The 18,672-nt window shown below is 29.5% G+C and overlaps 2 protein-coding genes and 1 pseudogene across 2 annotated transcripts; 2 read left to right on the forward strand and 1 right to left on the reverse strand.

Annotated features, from left to right (window-relative positions):
• The first annotated feature begins 5,499 nt into the window (after positions 1 to 5,499).
• LOC107495918 (UDP-glycosyltransferase 72E1-like) lies at positions 5,500 to 7,675 on the forward strand (annotated as a pseudogene).
• A 590-nt stretch (positions 7,676 to 8,265) lies between these two features.
• LOC107495979 (peroxisomal membrane protein 11A) lies at positions 8,266 to 9,710 on the forward strand. The gene has a single exon (XM_016117181.3). It carries the CDS (start codon positions 8,341 to 8,343, stop codon positions 9,172 to 9,174), a length of 834 nt encoding a protein of 277 aa, XP_015972667.1. The 5' UTR covers positions 8,266 to 8,340; the 3' UTR covers positions 9,175 to 9,710.
• Positions 9,711 to 13,478: 3,768 nt separating this feature from the next.
• On the reverse strand, positions 13,479 to 16,489 carry LOC107495973 (deSI-like protein At4g17486). Its single transcript, XM_016117173.3, has 5 exons — positions 16,340 to 16,489; positions 15,594 to 15,666; positions 15,114 to 15,354; positions 14,288 to 14,575; positions 13,479 to 14,036 (listed from the first exon to the last, which is right to left on the reverse strand). The coding sequence occupies exons 3-5, from the start codon at positions 15,322 to 15,324 to the stop codon at positions 13,774 to 13,776; spliced, it is 762 nt and encodes a 253-aa protein (XP_015972659.1). The 5' UTR covers positions 15,325 to 15,354; positions 15,594 to 15,666; positions 16,340 to 16,489; the 3' UTR covers positions 13,479 to 13,773.
• Positions 16,490 to 18,672: the final 2,183 nt, after the last annotated feature.

Genomic DNA, 18,672 nt, shown 5'->3' on the forward strand with positions numbered 1-18,672 from the left:
ATTTTTTTTCACTTAATTCTTTTACATAGAAAATGAGACTCAATATTTTGACTGCAATTTCAAATCATCATACCATAGAAATAACATATATAACCATATACCCATATATAATATATATAAGATAAATATAATATATATTATATATTATATATATATATATAATAGGTTGGTAATCTACTATCTAATCTAATATAGTATTTGTAAATTATCTAAATAGAATCTCGAATTTCTATTTCTATAGAAGCTGTCTGATTTCACTCATATAACTATCAGATTTTGTTCTTCAATCAGACTTAAAGTGAGAATAATAATGAATTTTTTATATTCTGCTCATTTCCTATTTTCCTATAAAGTTGTCCTACAAGGAAAGGACCATAGCAATAGCATCGAGAAGTTTTTGTATCAACAAATCGCACGTAGAGATATTGATAACACACATAGAGTTAATGGTATTTCATAACTAATCGATTGAGCAGCTGCTCGTAGACCACCCAAAAAGGAATATTTGTTATTTGATCCATATCTTGACAAATCGTGCATTACGATAAGAGCGCCAAATTCTCTAGCAAATACAGCTCTTTTTATCATTTTTTTGCATGTACCTGCAGTAGCGTTCAAGTAATGCCTTTGATTTCACCAATTTTGGCCTGAGATTTAAAAATTGCTTCGGCACAAAATAAGAAACGGTCTCTCCAACGCATAAATGGTTGAGAATTCACATTTTCATCATCTTTGGTAAAATCAAGTCCACCGCGAAGAATTATATCTCATTTTTTTAAATTGCTATTTTAACTTATTTTATTATGAATATTTTTATTAATATTATTAATAGATAACAAACGTTTTTATTCAAGAGCAACATTTAAAAAAAAGGCAATATTTTTTTATTAAAAGTATTTGAATTTTCTGAAAAATCACTTCGGATTGATTTTGAAAAAAAGTATTTAATTTTTTTTTAAAATTTAATAAAAAGCATTCTTTCCTAGTTAATTTTTTATGAGTTTAAAATAATTAATAAACTAATTATTAATTTTTTTTAAATTGTGTTTGACGTTTTAATTTTATTGTTAATTTTTTAAATTTTAAAATATAAAATATATATAATTTGATATTATTTTATTGGTAGTTACTTTTTTAGTTTTAATTATTTTTTGTTTATTTTGTTCTAAAAAATGTATTTAGCATTAAACATTCTATTTGATATAGAAAAATAATAGAGTGTGCATTTTTTGGCAACTATGCATACGAATTAAATGCTTTTTTGAAATTTGGTAATAAAGATAGAGCTGTTGTTGTCTTACAATTTGTTAGAGTCAAATTATATGACGGTAATATTTATCCATAATTATGTGAATTTTTATATGTGAGCTTTTACTCATTTTTTATGTGAATTTTTACTCATTTTGTATTAAATTAAATTTTTTAGAAAAAATTGTTTTACAGAATTTCATGTATGGTACAAAGATGTTCTTCAATTTTGAAGAAGCAAATGTCATCCAATTTAAAAATAGGTGGGTATATATATTTTTTAATTCTTTAGTTTAATATTATATGTGTTATCTAACGTATTTTTTTCGCTTTATTTATCTAGTTTTGTAATATTTGAAGAGCCTAGGAATAATATCAGCAGAATTTCAAATGAGGCTGCATTCTTAAAAATTTATCAGGGCAAAACCATTGAGTAGTTAAAAAAATAAGATACGGTACTTTTTTGCTATAAAAAAGTTGAGAAAAAAATTAATTTAAATCTATTATACATTGATTATTTTTGTTTATTCATCTTATTTATTTAGATATATATTGTAGATTTAAAAACTCATCAAATTCAGAAGATTTAAATCATTATTTTTTTTCAAAATGTTGTTTGTGTTATCTTGGCTACTATAAGTCATGTTATAGATACTCTAGACTGGTGGTACGGTCAATGTGAATGCAACTGATCTACATATGCTTTTACAAAAACTTTCAAATGTTCAAGTTGCGGCAGTCTCCTTTTATCCATAATTCCAAGGTTATTTATTTATTTTTAATTTTTTGGTGACTAAATAGAAAAAAAAAGAAAGAGACAAAACCAAATTAATTGGCTAGGTTCATATCTAAATCTATTAGATGTTGAAGCTCACTCTATGGTTGGCTCCAATTCGAGTGAATGTCCGCGACAGAAGCAGCTGCTTTAGCCATATGCAACACTATTTGCATTCCTCTGAATTAAAAGAATAGAGACTCTCCAATTCCACTTCATAACCTCCTGTATATGCTTTGCCAAATGACCAAATCCCATTCCGGAATATTCTTACCAAGCATTCTTTGGTTTACCAAGAAAAGAGTTTTTAAACAGTCTGTTTTACAAATAATCTCACGAAATCTATTCTCCCAAGCAAGAAGTAAACCTCTCCAAATTGCATAAAATTCAGCAAAAAGAACACTGCACACTTCGACTTTTCCAGTGCAACCTTTCAACCAACATCTATCAGGATTGCGAATGATACAACTAATATCAGCACAGCCAAAAGGAGCAAAATAATTAGCATCACAATTCAATTTAACAGAATGAACTAGAGGTGTAACCCAATGCAAACAAAACGAAGGAGGAGACAAAGATTGATGCATAACAAAAATAATGTGAATTACTGAACTACGAATCAAACTCACCACTTTATTAGCACTCCAAGAATTATCTATATTAAATAAATCATGATTCCTGCTTCTCCAAACTCCCTTATTTATTTTTAATTTAAAGTCTAATCACAATGGACTAGATATTAAATAAGTGTATGTTTAACCTTTTTTATGCTGTTTTTTTTTTTAATTAAGCAGGTACCGAATAAAGTTTAGTGTCATTGATGACTTTGATTATGCATGTTTCGTAGTCTTTGACAAGGAGGCAAAAATAAGTTTTGGGAAAGAGCTGTGTAGAGATACTTGATAGCCAATATTTATTTTTTAAAAACAAGTCTATCAAGTACAATGTTATTGAATTGGAAGTCGATGATAGGTATCAATTATTTTTTTAATTCTGTAACTATATATTTAAACTTTTTATCTTCCATAAACATAATTTTTGGCGAATCAATTCAATTCTATCGAAAAAATTGCAAATCGAGTTCTTAAAAATATAATTCGTTTATAAGTAATTCATTTTAAATTAATCCGGATAACGTGTGAATAAAATATGTGTAAGTTAAATGCGTACAAATTAGTTTGTTTGAAACATTTTTAAAGAAAAGAATATTTTAATATTGTAATATTAATTAACTTTTTAACCAAATTTTTAAATTTTAGTTTATAATAGATTGCAATATTTTATATCATAAATTTCTCTGTACTTAATCTTAGTAAAGTAATCTATGTTTTTATTTGTTCATAAATTATTTTATTTGTTTATTTTGTTTATTTATTCATTTTTTGTATTTAAAAATTCATCGAATCAAGAAATTTATTTTTTACATTCAAATCAAATTAAATTTATTTTTTAAGTCATTTACTTAGGTTGTTTTATTTAGGTAGTTATTTTTTAAATTTTAAGTTATTTACTTAAGTTGTTTTTTTAGATTGTTATTTTTTAAATTTAGAGTTTTTTTCTGATGTGTCGCTCATACATTGAATTTGAAAATTATTTTTTTAGGTGTCGTTTTTAAAAATTTTTAAAATTGTATTTATAAATTATAAGTTATTTGCTTAGGTGGTTATTTTGTAAATTTTAACTTATTTTTTTAAGTTATTTTGCTTAAATTGTTATTTTTTAAATTTTAAGTAACAGAAGAGCAACAGAACAACACAAGAATAATTAGCAAATTAACAAGTTCACAATAACAATTAAAATTTATTAGAAAAATACTAATGCAAGTGGAATCATCATGCTAATATATTTTTTGTAAAGATGGTATATGTGCAGTTAAAATTTTCTAATTACTAAGATCCAATTATTTTAATTTCACATGCAATCAATTTACTAAATTTTTAAAAGGTAGAAATTATAAAATCTACGAAAAATATGGTTAAAGTATTTCATCAAATATGTTGAATGTGGTAAAATTAAAATAAAATAAGAAAATACAAAATTTAATATCAATGTGATAGAGAAGAAAATATAACTATTATAACTTTAATTATATCTATAAAAAAATCTAAACTACTATCAAATCAAATAGTTATTTATTGTAATAGAAATCAGAAGTTGTAGAATTTAAAACAAAATATTGGTGTTGTGTGAGTATATTGTCTGATGACGGATTTAAAGAACTCACGGCAATAACAAAAAAGAGTAGTTCGACGACTAGATAAAGCGTGCGGGTTAGTCGCAGAATTTAAAGCAGAACAACGTGTGAATTTTCTAAACAACAGTTTTACATATACGATCTAACTGTTAATATTATTGACCGGTCCAATTTTTAAAACATTAATTTGAAGTTTTGGACCCTTGGTCATGGACCTCGTCCACATGCTGCGAGACTGAGAGATTCAGAGCTCTGATATGTTTGTCCATTGACAAAAGAAAAAGACCTGTCATATATGTGGGGGAAACTGGTGACCACAACAATTATTGTTTATTTATTTTACCTTGATCCTGTCCGGTCGAGGACAATTTAAAATGATAGAAAACTCACTTATAATTATAAAAATTATTAAATAATAAATTAATTAAATAAATCAAAGAAAAAATTTAGAGTAGTAATTTTTATATTTTTTAGTCAGGATTTAACCATTCTTCTAAATTAAATTACCTAATAATTTTTAATAATTAACTTCACACAAACACAATTGTATGAATGTTCATCTTTTATCATTCACATGGAGACCAGCAAAATGTGAGGGTATACCAATAATTCACTAATCCATCACTTATTAATCATTGATTTGAAGCCACTCTCATTATTATTATTGTTATTATTTGTATTACTATTATAGCAAGGAGACCACTTTAATAAAGACATTAAAAATATTTTTTTAAAGACTTTTATATGTATCATGTTATTATTGAATATTTTTATAAATCGGTCAATAATTTATTTTTTAATAAATCAGAACAAAATTAATTTATTATAACAACAATAATAAATTCAATTGTCTGCATTATAACTATTAGACCCAGTTTGATACAATCAAATTACTCAATTTAAATCGAATATCTTTAAATTTTTTAATAAAAAGATAAATATATATCTAACTTTTTGTTTTGTAGACATTTAAATTCCCAAAAATTTAAAAATACAATTAAATTCTTAAAAAAAATTATATTTATTGTTATTATTACAAAAAAATCAGTTTTATTCTAATTTATTAAGAAATTAAAAATAATTAATTTATTAATACGTCCAATAATAATGTGATATAAGCATTTTTTAAAAAAGACGTTTTACCGGTGTTTATAGAAACATTCCCTTGTTGTAATGGTCGAAAAGCACCTCATGCAACATTGCATATATACGCAAGGGCATAATAAAACTCATGGTCCTTTTCTATCCTTGAAGCTTTGCACACCTTACATATATAGCAACCATGGAAAATAAGGTAGAAGTTCAATTCACATCCAAAAGATCGCATGTTGGCTTTCTTCCTAGTCCAGGTCTAGGCCATGTCACACCTCTTTTTGAGTTAGCAAAGATCTTTGTGACCAACCATGGCTTTCATGTCACATTTCATAATATCACCACCGAGGCTTCTTCAGCTCAAAACAGTCTTCTTCACTCATCAAACTTTTCACCTCATTTTGACATTGTTGACCTCCCAACCATTGATATATTCAACTTGGTCAATAGCGAAACTTCTGACGTAACCCACCTTTGTATCAACACAAATAAAAGTTTAAAATGTTTGAACAAAGTACTAAATCAATTACTAAACAAGTCACAAACACTTATCATAGACATATTTTGTATGCAAGCATTTGAAGCACGTAAGATATTGTTCCCAACATTCCGGTTTTCACTTTTTTTACCGCCTCCGCTTGACTTCTTGCACTCTCCTTATTTCTTCCTCAACTAGACCGTGACATGGAGGGAGATTTGTGGACCTTCCACATTCGGTTCAGGTACCGGGTTGCGAGCCAGTTCAAATAAAAAATTTATTGGACCAAATCAAGAACCGAAAGATTGATGAGTATAAATGGTATCTTTAATTTACCATGTTAGTCGCTTGCCCATGGCAGCAGGTAATTATTTTGAATTTAGCTCTTTTAAAGTGATGAGGATACTGGGATGTAAACTAATTAAGAGAATGATATAGCTTAACGTTGATTTTAAAAGTATTTAGAAATCTTAAATTTTTACTTTACCAACTTTTATATATGTTCTCATTAAAAGATAGTGCTTTTATATAACTTTTTTTTAAGAGGTTAGGCTTTCATTTGAGATAAACATACAAAAAAAAAGCTTATTATATATGTTGTCATGTAAAGATAGTGTTTTTATATAATTTTTTGAACAAATATTTAATTTGGTCCTGATTATTTAAAAAAAAATTAATTAGATATTTTCTTGAAATTTTTTTGTATTATTAAATATATTTTTTCAGCTGAATTAGTTTCGCTAAAGCATCAAAAATATAATCAATGGTTTCATTTTCATATAATTTTTAAATAATAATTAATTAAATTAAATATGTCAAATAATTTAATAATTTTTAATTATAAATTTCACATAAAAACAACTACATATAAACTTGTATCATAAACAAAAACAAACTATGCATATAATCTTTAAGTATAAAATCATATTGATGATAAAAATTAAAATGTGATATCTATACTAAAACTTATTTTTTTGAATTTGTGTATGATTATTGTTCTAAGATATATATATATTTTTTTAATTTCAAAGCAATTAAGTTATATTACTAAATAATAAATTGCGGAAGGTTTTTCTAGGTATTTTATTGAACACATGGGAAGATCTGGAACCTGTGACCCTTAGAGCTTTGCAAGAGCATGCTTTTTACCACAACATACCAATTCCACCGGTTCACCCTATTGGACCAGTCATAAAAAAGACCGAACCAATGGGTCAAACCGGATCCGAGTGCATTGCGTGGCTGAACCAACAACCCTCTAATTCGGTTCTCTTTGTTACATTCGGAAGTGGTGGCACTCTCACTACAAAGCAACAAAACGAGTTAGCATGGGGCCTTGAACTCAGTGGCCAACGATTTCTATGGGTGGTTCGCGCCCCGAGCAACGGTAGCGCCTCCGCATCGTTCTTCAACGCCGGCTATAACGATGGCAATTATGTTGGATCATATTTGCCAAAAGGGTTTGTAGAAAAGAGTCGAGAAAGATGCATGCTGGTGACGTCATGGGCCCCACAAGTGGAGATTCTCCGGCACCCTGCGACGGCGGCGTTTCTGACGCATTGTGGTTGGAACTCTTTGTTGGAGAGCGTGACGAATGGGGTGCCGATGATTGCGTGGCCGTTGTACGCCGAGCAAAGGATGAATGCCATGATGGTGGATGAGGAAATCGGGGTTGGGAGTGAAAGTGAAGGTTGGTGAGGGTGCTTTGGTTCCAAGAGAAGAGGTTGAGAGGGTCGTGAAGATGGTCATGGTGGAAGGCCAAAAACGAAATGCCATTAAACAAAAGGCTAAAGAACTCAAACAAAGTGCAATCAACACTTTGCAGGTTAATGGATCTTCTTATCACTCACGACTTGCATTTGCTAAGTTATGGAAACATCAATTTTAAACTATTAATAAGAGACTAAGATGAAATTATATTTACGTTGTTGTTACGTATGCGCGTGTTTGTTCTGAAAGATTTTCTCTATCTATGATGAATAATGAATTTTTTTTTTATTTATGTTGAAAATTCTTTATTAGAATTCGTTTCATTTTATTGATTATTAAATAAAGAAAATGTCAACTACAATACACACAAAAGGCAACATTTGGAATGTTTTTGGACTTTTGGTACACTGTAGTCTATAATATTAACCAATAACCATACAACAATTTTAATTAGTATATGTTTTGATAAAGAGAGATGCTATAGTAACGAATTATAAATGCCGAGGATCGAAAAGAACCATAATTTCTCTCCCTCAACATACAATTTTGCAAGTGGAACTAGAAATAAAGTGTAATTTTTTAAAGTGTAATTTTTTACTTTTAATTCTGTAAATGAGACTAAAAATAAATAAATAAAAAATGCAATGAAAGATAAAATCTTCCACTAAATATTATCCATTTTTTTTCACTGGAAAGAATACACCCGTAAAACAAGTGGGTAACGCAAGTGTTTTTTATTTTGTTAATATACTGGTGCCGTGTAATGGTGTAGGAAGAAATCGTTGCATCATTTGCCACTCTTCCCAAATTTCGGAACACACTCTTCCCCGAACTTCAAAAAACATGTCTTTCCAATCTCCACCACCACCATCACTGCTCCACCCGACCCAAAACCCGAACCAACAAAAACCCAAACCTGAAGAAAAGAAGAGAGACTTCCTGACTCACCTGGAAACCTATCTCGCCAAACGCGACGGCGTCGACAAGCTACTCAAGATCTCACGCTACACCTCAAAACTCATCCTCGCCACTTCCTGGGCCAAGGCCCAAACCCAAGCCCATAACGGCCCATCTCTCTACAACCGCCTCAAGGCCTTCGAGTCCAGCGTCGGCATCAGCCGCAAGTCCCTCCGCCTCGGCAAATTCGTCCAAGACCTCAACGCGCTCCGAGCCCTACAAAAACCGCGCGGGAAATCCACCACCAGCTCCTCCGATCTCGACTTCTTCCTCTCCGTCGTCGCCTACGGCGGCGAGGGAATCTACTACTTCGTCGAGCAGCTCGTCTGGCTATCCAAATCGGGACTCATCGACCCGAAACGGTCGCGTTCGTTTCAGAAAATCAGCGCGTGGTGCGAGTTCGTAGGGTACTTCGGTAGCGTGGCGTTGAAATTCAGGGATTTGAAGGTGATCGGAGAGGACGAAGAGTGCTTGAAATCGACCGTTGAAATTGCGAGTTTGAGAGGGGAATGTTGTGAGGTGGAGGAAGAGAGGTTGAGGAAGGTGAGGGAGAAGAAGACGATGAAGAAGCTTTCGATTCTTCAGGATTTGGCTGATTCGGTTATGGCTTTGGATGATATGATCGACGGCAAGGGACCGTTTTCGGGGCCGGTTTTCATGGCTTCCGCCGGATTGTTGTCTGCTCTCATCAGCACTCACAAGAATTGGAAATCTTGTTAAACTTCGCCGGTTACATCAAGTTAGTTAGTTAGTTAGTTAGTTACTGCATAATCTGAATTTCAGTTTACTTGTCTAGAACTGTTGAGGAACTTGTGAATGGAGATTCAAACACGCTTGTAGCATGTAGCATGTGAAAATTCTACATCAGTTCCGTAATAATTGTGGCTTTGAAAACACTAAATTCGAAGCTGCAATTACTGCAAAATTGATGGAGAATTGCAGATGAGGATGATTGGCTTCTCTGCATTCATTTAGACAGGAATGTAAAATTGCCTTTGTGCTTCTCTGTAGAATTAAATTTAGGAGGGTAGTGATTAGCTTATAATCAAAAGCTTCCACATTTTTTTGGCGGGTGGGTGTGTGGTATTGTGGACAAAGATGCCAATTAGTTTGATTGGCAGCTCATTTGAGCCGAACTTGGGAGTTTGGTATCACCAAAAAGGAATAAGATGTCCATACCTATAGACTATTGTCTTTGAATAATTGATAAGTGCTCCAAAATTTGGTAGTATAAATTGGTTTAGGTGCACTTTGTTTATTTGTCCATTTTTTTTTTATCTTCTTGTACTTGTTATGTAGTTACTAATGTCATGAAATTAGTTTTCCCAAAAGTTTAAGCAAATAGAAGACACATTTGCCTTATTCTGATAGAAGCTATGATACTATGTTATGAAATCATTTCTTTCAAAGGCTTAAGCTGGTAGGAGGAGATACATGAATATTTATATCTCTAATAACTAACATTGTTCCAATTATCTGTAGTGGTCTACTTTTGCAGGTTTTTTTTGTGTGTCAATATTGATCAAGCTACAATTTTCTCAGCCTTCATCAACTGGCATTAATGGTTTAGATTTTCAAAGAGGTTGGGTTTGTGTCAAATCTTGTATGGTTAGAGTCAGAGACAAAGGGTATAGAATAAGGATTACTTGCTTGTATAAGATGTAACTATAATTATATAGTAATCTTTTCTCTTGAGTAGTTATGTGCTATGTTTTTGCCTAGTAAGTTTACTTTCTTTTCAAGTTCTTTCTTTTACCCATTATCCGCATGATTCAAGAAAAGAAAACTGGTTTGTTAGGTTGCATATAGGATAAATACACTAACAGAAACATTGCTTCCTGCTATATATTTCTTTCATATTGATCTATCTTGTGCATTTTCATGTAATTTAAATAACACTTCTGAAGTTTCAACACTATAACTTATTGTTTATGGTTGTAAAATGATATTAGTGTTTCATCCTGTGCACAATTTGTATCTAAATACATTGATCCAATGATTAGCAGAAAAGTGGCAATAATAGATAAAGGGAAAAGAGAACATACATAGCATCATATTTAGATTAGATTGGATCAGTTATGGCAGTTCATATTTGAGGAGTAAATTTATTTTCTATTATGTGTCAAGATGTCTAGTATAATATATTACCAGCCATGAATTATTTATTCGTTTTTGTTTAAGAATGTGAGACTCCATAGCCCATGCTGCATCTTTATCATATCCTGATAGGACTCTAGTGCACTGTGCCACCTTTATCTTCTCTTTTTTATTTTTTAAATTTTTTGGAAAATCATTGGATCATATAGATAGAAGCATGTTTATGTAGCAGTTTAATTCTTGCAATGTAGAATATTATAAATGCTAGATAGCACTGATATAAACTCAATTTTGGAATGCTTTTCTGTTAAGAAAATTGTTCTTTGAACATTCAAATATCGTACACTTATTTTACCTTATTGATATTAAGTATTAACATTATCAAACACCTTCTGCAGAATGCCAACGTGACAATTAAGAGTAAAAGAGTAAACTTTTATATTTACTCTATAAAAATATATGGGAGTTAAATTAGTCCTTTGCATTACTAACAAACTGGATTAACAATTTCTTAATACTTTAGATCATCTTCCAACTATTTTCTTTAGATGAAAATTGAAATATTCGCAAAGTTATTGTGCGTAAATTGACGACACGATATTATTATACATGTCAATAATTTTATCCATTGTTATGTCACTCCTTTGTGAGGGAGAATTAATGTTTAATTTTAGGACTAAATGGGATGTAAAATTTCGCAAAAGTGATTTCAACTGCTATTGATACAAATAGAACTCATTAAACAATCACCACCTATTGTGAAGAAGTAGAAAATGTTTTCACGAGATAATTAGTTCTAGATGTATAAAGGATCATTTTTTTATTTTTTCACAGAAATTTTTAGTTGTTTAATGAACTCTAGTGGGCATAATCAAATAGTTGTCTTATGTGTATAAAAAAATCAATCACAAATTAATTATTACTAATAGAAATATATATTTGGGATCTCAGAATTTTTTTTATAAAACATCATATATATACTAAAAATTAGCTACTAAACTAATTATAATATATTTGTGTATATAATATATATTAGAATAATCAAAATTATAATTGACTAAAATTAAACAGTAATATAATAAAAAAAATTATAAAATATCAAATACATATTTTATATGCAGTAATATTGACTACTAAAAATTGCTTTTCTGTATTTTATTTTTTTTAAAAAATCCATATTTAGTTTTTGCAAGGATGATAAGATTCGATAGATGTGTTAAATAAGCAAGCCACCGAATTCAAGCCGACTCGTCTCGAAGATAAATTATATAACTTTATTTAATTAATTAGTTACCAATTAATTCGGACAAAAAGTTAACCAAAGACATAGCAATAAAAACTGGATAATGGTTCACATTAATTGCAATTGAAATCCTGGTTTATATTCTTTGAAATTATACTATTCTACATACATAATTATAGTGACTCAAATTTTGTTTTGCTATTATCATAATTTCAATTTATAGGTTGAAAACTCAATCTATTTAATTAAAAATTTTCACAGATCAAATTTAGGACTGTGATGTTATTGGCTATAATCCGACCAAATTAAAACTATAAATTGTAATATGCTTAAAATTAAATAAACATGTGCCACTTTAAAAGAACGTGTTTTAATTTCGAAGAATACGAATTTAGAAAAAACAAAAGTTAATTATCCAATCCATAACGTGGTATTAGTATTTTTTTTTACAAGATTTAAGTACACATTATTTTTACAATTTCAAATTTTAGATATTTTTCGTACTAAAAATTTGTCATTATAGAGTAACACCACATTTTCAGAAGAAACATTTTAAATTTGTCATCAACTAGAATCAGAGGAGAGTGCTCTCTCATTTCAAATTAGGGTAAAAATCAGTGAATGGAAGATGGTTTTTTGCGGTGGATTTTGAACTTTGAAGTCTAATCCAATAGATAAATAATTACACTTACTTCTACAGTACACATCATCACACACACTATCTTATATTCATTTTGAATAATATCTCTATCTTTTATTCATTCTGAATTAAGTATCAGAATATCTTTTCTGGTGTTTATTGTCGTCATTTTTAAAAGAACTAATGTATATCTCATTTCTCTTAAGGAAAGACAAATTTAAACATTGAACAGAATGAGCTATACCTCAGAGTCAATTATATAGATAGGAACAATTTCTATAATTGTTTTTTCTTCTCTCTAATCTGGATAGTGAAAAGAAATCTTTAGCTTTTATGTATTATTTAATCATTAAACCTTTATTTTTTAGTATAATTTTTTTATTTATCAAAGTAATAGTTAGCAACCATGTGATTTTTGTTTGTGCATTCCTTACTAAAACATTCTTTACTAAAATATTTTTGTCATAAACTTCCGAAATTACATTGGTCACTAACATATTTTAAGATACCAAATATATAAATTTCTGACATAATGGTTAATATCCTTTTGTTTAACATCATATTGATCCATATATATTATAATTATTAATAATTATACTTTATTATAATAGAATTTAAGCTTTAATAAATAATATTTAATGAATCAAATAATACTTAAATGTTTAATTCACTAAAGGAAAAGAAACCAAGAGAGAGTTTATAAAAACATTTAAAATTTGTTATGCATATTCTTGTAAAACTATAAAGATATTGATAATCAGATGATAGAAAATACAGTAATAATAACATAGCAATTCTGAGTGATATATATTGATATGTTAATCTGTTGATACCACAACAGATTGTGTAGTAAAAAGTAGATCTATACTTGAGAAAAATCAAGTTATATAATTACTTTATCATTCCTTTATTGTGGTAAGGTAGATAAATCATTTCTCATGCAAGTACTATTATTATCTTTAACCAATCATCTGTTTTGTCTTTTTCCTAAGTAATTTATATACTTGTATAACACGTGCAAGTTGAAAATAAGAAGCCAAACACTGATGAAGTTTTGATTTGTTAGTTTCTCCTATAACTCCAAATAACTATATTAATGACACAATTCAGCACAAGTATTACCAAAGTTACAAGAATACTTGAAATTAAGGGTAGAAAAAAGAAACAAAAGGGGAAATGAATTTCAAAGAAGAAACTACTTACAAAGATTCCCACATACATGGGTTTGGCTCCTCTAAAGAGGTAGCATCCACAAAAAATCAACGGTTCGATCCGGTCCGGTCCGGTTTGGTTCAGTTGGGTTCATACAATTAACACATTTTTCTAGCTTTTCAAATAGTTACCTTTCTTTCAAGGAACGATTAATGGACTTCCTGAGTTCCCAAGAGGGCCATGAAGATGACAAGCACCCTCTAATGGGTGACTGTAGAAATAGCGAAGACGTCGACAAGTGCTTTTGGCGCATCGAGATTGAGGACAAGCAATTGAAGGAGCCTCTAAGCCTTCTCTTTTCACTATCATGGGGTAAGGGTTGATAGCTAGGATCATGCCTCACAGATGAAGTTCTTAGTGCTTGAGGTAGAACACAATTGCATATTGAACCTGCCACAAGTTCAGCAAACATCATGTTAATATGTCAACAGTATCTTTTTCCGGGTATCAAGAGTGTCTGGTATATGAATAGTGGTTTTGATGATAGATTCAACTTATGGTAGAAATTCAGGTGCAGTTAACTTTATGTAAAGTTGATAACAGAGAGGTGTTAGATGATAATTTAGTCTCAGCTATCAACTTCATATGAAGTTAACTGCATCTGAGTTTCCACCTTAACTTCAATATTGTGTTTCACATACCTAACTTTGCAAGTCTATTTACCCATTTTGGGATTGATTTGCCAGTAAGCTTGTAGCACATGTCCTTGCAGAAGTGGTTGCAGTTCTTAAGAATTAAATGATATGTGTCGCCGTTGTAGCTCGCAGCTTGGCGTTCCATGAACTCCCTAACTTGAACAGGATCCAAAGAAGTGGTTCCTATGAATATTGACTTCCGAAACTTGAAGCCGGGGCACTGCCTTGGTTCAACCTCAAAAACACCACTTGATGGGTAGTCATGAGCTCCAAATGCATATTCCACTCCGTGAACTGTAAGATACACTTAAGCTTCATCAGATAACACAAGAATATCAAGTGTATTGAATTAAGCTTTTGGGGACGACTGGAAAACAAAGACATATATGTAAGGCAGAAAATTTGTTTTGAAAATGCTAGCCAGAAAATTGTGAGGGACAAATCCATCTATTTTGAAGTTATAGGAACAAATTTGAGTGCTCTGCTGCACTCTCTAGCTTCCTCACTTACTTATAAGGATAGAAAAGTTGGGAGAAAACATGTGAAGTGATAAACGCTTTCGAGTACCAGAGAAGGGTCAAAGTTGGATGATCATATACATTGATTCAAGAATGATAAGCTAGTCAAGTGATCATTTACATAAAGTTGTCTTCAAGAAGATGATAGATGAGAACTGTTAAATAGTTTGACATGTTTGACTAAATTGTCATCTAACAGTTCTCAACTATCATCTTCACAGGAAACCAACTTCCTGAGAGTGCTCACCATTCAATTATATATCATTCATAACATTTATGAGAAGATTTAAGAGATCAAAGTCTATAAGCTTCACCTTCGACACCCGAGTGGTAGATACCAAGACCAGCCCAATACATGTAACCATTCATGGGTGTCAAGTCATAAACATTGAGATAGACTGGCGTTTTCGCCGGTCCACAGCTAGCCGAATTGACCTTGCGAAAGAGAGAAAAGCGCGTCGCCGATTTCCCTTTCAAATGAAGAGGCACAATAGATTTCCATCCTTTCTTAGACTTCAATTTCATCTTCCCGTTATGCGAACACCAGCATAATACCTGCATTCAAATAGTAACAAGAAAACTTTGTTCTGAGATTTAGACATTCCTTGTTTTACTTCAGACCATAAACTTATTTGCTCATTTTAATTTTTGAACATTGTGTTTTAATGTGACAAACTTATCAGCATCAATCTAGCACAAGAAATACAAGTAAAGGCGCCTTCGAATTTCGAAGGATACACACTTTCTTGAGAAAAAAGCATTCTAAACAAAAGTAATATTCAATTGAACTTCACCTCTCAATTCCCAGGAACCTCTGAAGAAAAATTTCCCCTCTTATCTTGTGTTCTTCCTGTATAGATTCTTTACCTGGAAAATTCCACAGAATGAAAGAAAATCACTCTATTTGGTTAAAAGATCATTATCAAAAGGAAAATACCAACAAATTTTCACCCTTTCCTAATAATTCAGATAGAATAAGCTCTAAAATATTCATGATTCTCATTACAAAACACAAAACACAAATGGCAACTTAGCCAACACTATGATGCAAAAATGAGCTCTTTTTTTCTTTTATTGATTCAAAAACAGAAACAGAAAAGAACCTAAAGTGTAGATATTTCTCAGAACAGTTGCAAGACAGAAACCAAATTGGGTAGGTCAAAAGTTCCAATTTTGAACATCAGAAAACAAAGGGCAGCAACTCAGAAAAATTGGAATAAAAGATACTCTAAGCTGAGTTTCAGATCTAGCACAACAGTTGAAAGTACAAAGAAACAATCATGTTACTGAAACATTCAACACAAAAACAAAAAGTGAAAAAAAGATCACAAAACCTTAGGTAATAACAATGCTAATAATGCATAACAATAACCACAGTTATCCAATAATCAAGAAACAAAATTAAAAGCAGAAAAACTGTTACTAATTACAACAACAAAAAAACAAAGCAACCAAGTGAGAAATTAATTAACATTAAAAATAAGATAGAATGAAGAAGATAGAGGAAGAAAGGTGAAAGAGGAAAGTGAAAGGAACTTACAGGAAGAGATAAAAAGAAGGGTGCCATTGAGAATGAGAAAGAGAAAGAAAATGGAGAAAATGTGAGAATAGTGTCAAGTGTTTTGAGATGTGGACATAAGTGTGTGAACTGTGAACTGTTGAAAGGTGGCGTAAGAATTAGATCACAACAACAACAAATTAAAAGTGTTTAGTTTTAGTTTCAAGTGATAATTTAAAAGTGTTAAGTGTTAACAAATCTCTTAAGATTCAACTTTCAACTTTCTGCCATTTTCAACAAACACCAATCTATTTGGAAGAAAAAAAATTATAGAATTATTATTTTGTGTGCTAATTATTTAACAAAAATATATTTTTTATTTAACGAAAATATTTGATAACCAAAAGATATCAGTAAAAAATTATCAAAATTTATTATTTTTTATTTTATTTAATATATTTTTTTAATAAATAAATATTAAATAAGACAATTTTTAATTATTTTAAATTGATTATTTTTTGTCTCACTAGTATTACCGATATAAATAACACTAAATTTTAAAAAGTATTTTTTTAACCATAAAAAAATTATTAAATGATAATGACATAACAAATTATTAAATATTAAAGTGATTGTAAGAATATGTTAATTTAGTATGTAGAATAAAAACAAGTACATATAACACGTTTCGGAAATACATAGGTATATAGTATAGTGTTGCTATCTTACATGTGAAAGCACAAGTAATGATATTGCACTCAAGTTTACTAAGAAATTAAAGGGGTATGTGACATGATTAGTGATCATTATTACCTTTGATCCAACTACTTTCATAAATTCTAGAGTGTTATCATATTGTTATTATTATGGGTTTGTGAAACTATTGTTTGCATAAATACTTTAATTATGGTACTTTTTTTATTATAATGAAAAGTGAAAAATGAGGTTCACTAACAATAATATAGTTTTGATGTTAAAATATTTATATAAATTTCCATTGTCAAAAGTGTTTACAGAAATAAGGTACAAAATCATTATTCAAATAAAAAAATGTTACACTAATGATTAATAACAAGAATTAATGTTAACAATAAAAACAAAAATTGAATATTAATAACAATACAACTCATTTATTTTATTTGTTGAAATAAAAAGGTTCACAAATATAATATTAATATTAGAATTAGAATGTGAAAAGTGAAAACAGCTGTACAGCGCAACTTTCACTGTGTTTGTACTTGTGTGTAATAAGAAAGTTATTATAAAAAAAATATGTAAAATTTAATTTTTAATGTAATTATTTTATATTTATTAAAATAAAAAATTTAAAATTTATTAGTAATAATTTTAACTTGTATTTTTAAAGTACATGTTAATTAAATCTTGAAAAATATTATTTTAATTTCAAAATAAGTTTCGTGCAGACACAGCAACTATGCACACAAACCGAGCAGGGAACACTAGCACTGAGTTAATTAATTCTTAATTATAATGAACTGCCTATTTCGATTTCAAATTAAGCTACTGTTTTTTAATGATGTAATAATGTTTTTAAGGTTAATGTTTACTTTAGTCTACTATCACTTACTACTGATCACTAGGTTATTATGTTTAACCTTTTCTTTTTTATTTTGCAAACATTAAATGTTTGATTAAATCAAGTGTTTTTTTATTTAACTAAAGTGTGTTAAAAGAATTTAATTTTTTTAATAAATACATGATAAATATATTAAAAACTAAATTTTATATTTTTTTCTATAAAAAAAGTTTTTTTAATTGATAACTTTAAATGTGCTCTATCTAAACCCCTTTTTGTGGGTCTCTGAATCTCTCCCCCTTTTATCCGTATTTTAGAAAAAAGTATGATACAATTTCTAAAAGCTATTAAAAAAAGATAATAGAAGTAATTATTTAGGTAAAATTAAATAAGTACATAAATATTTTTTTCTATATAGGCAAAAACTAAGTATAGGAAAAGACAAAACGTGTTTGCCTTTTTTTAAAAAAATATATATATTTAGAGGGCTATCCTAGGCTCTTTTTTTTTCATATAAATAAACAAAATTGTGATTGAAAAATGATTAGAAAAGAACATTTGATATAATTAAATTCACCTTAAAATAAAAGAGCATTTATACATATAACATAAGAGACAGGTCCTAGCAAAAGTACTTGTGTGGCATTACTCCATTGTTTTTAGAATCCACGAGGGTCATGTGTTGTGTTACCTAGACAAATTAAATTCCCTTTTATCATTTCATTCATCAATTTTGGTTCAACTCTCGTGTTCACTAATTGCTAAAATACATTATTATAACACGTCCCATCATTGAATATTGTCATTCGAGAATAAAACTATTAAGTGATCAATATAT

This window comes from Arachis duranensis, chromosome 6 (genome assembly GCF_000817695.3).
Source record: "Arachis duranensis cultivar V14167 chromosome 6, aradu.V14167.gnm2.J7QH, whole genome shotgun sequence".
NCBI lineage: Eukaryota > Viridiplantae > Streptophyta > Magnoliopsida > Fabales > Fabaceae > Arachis > Arachis duranensis.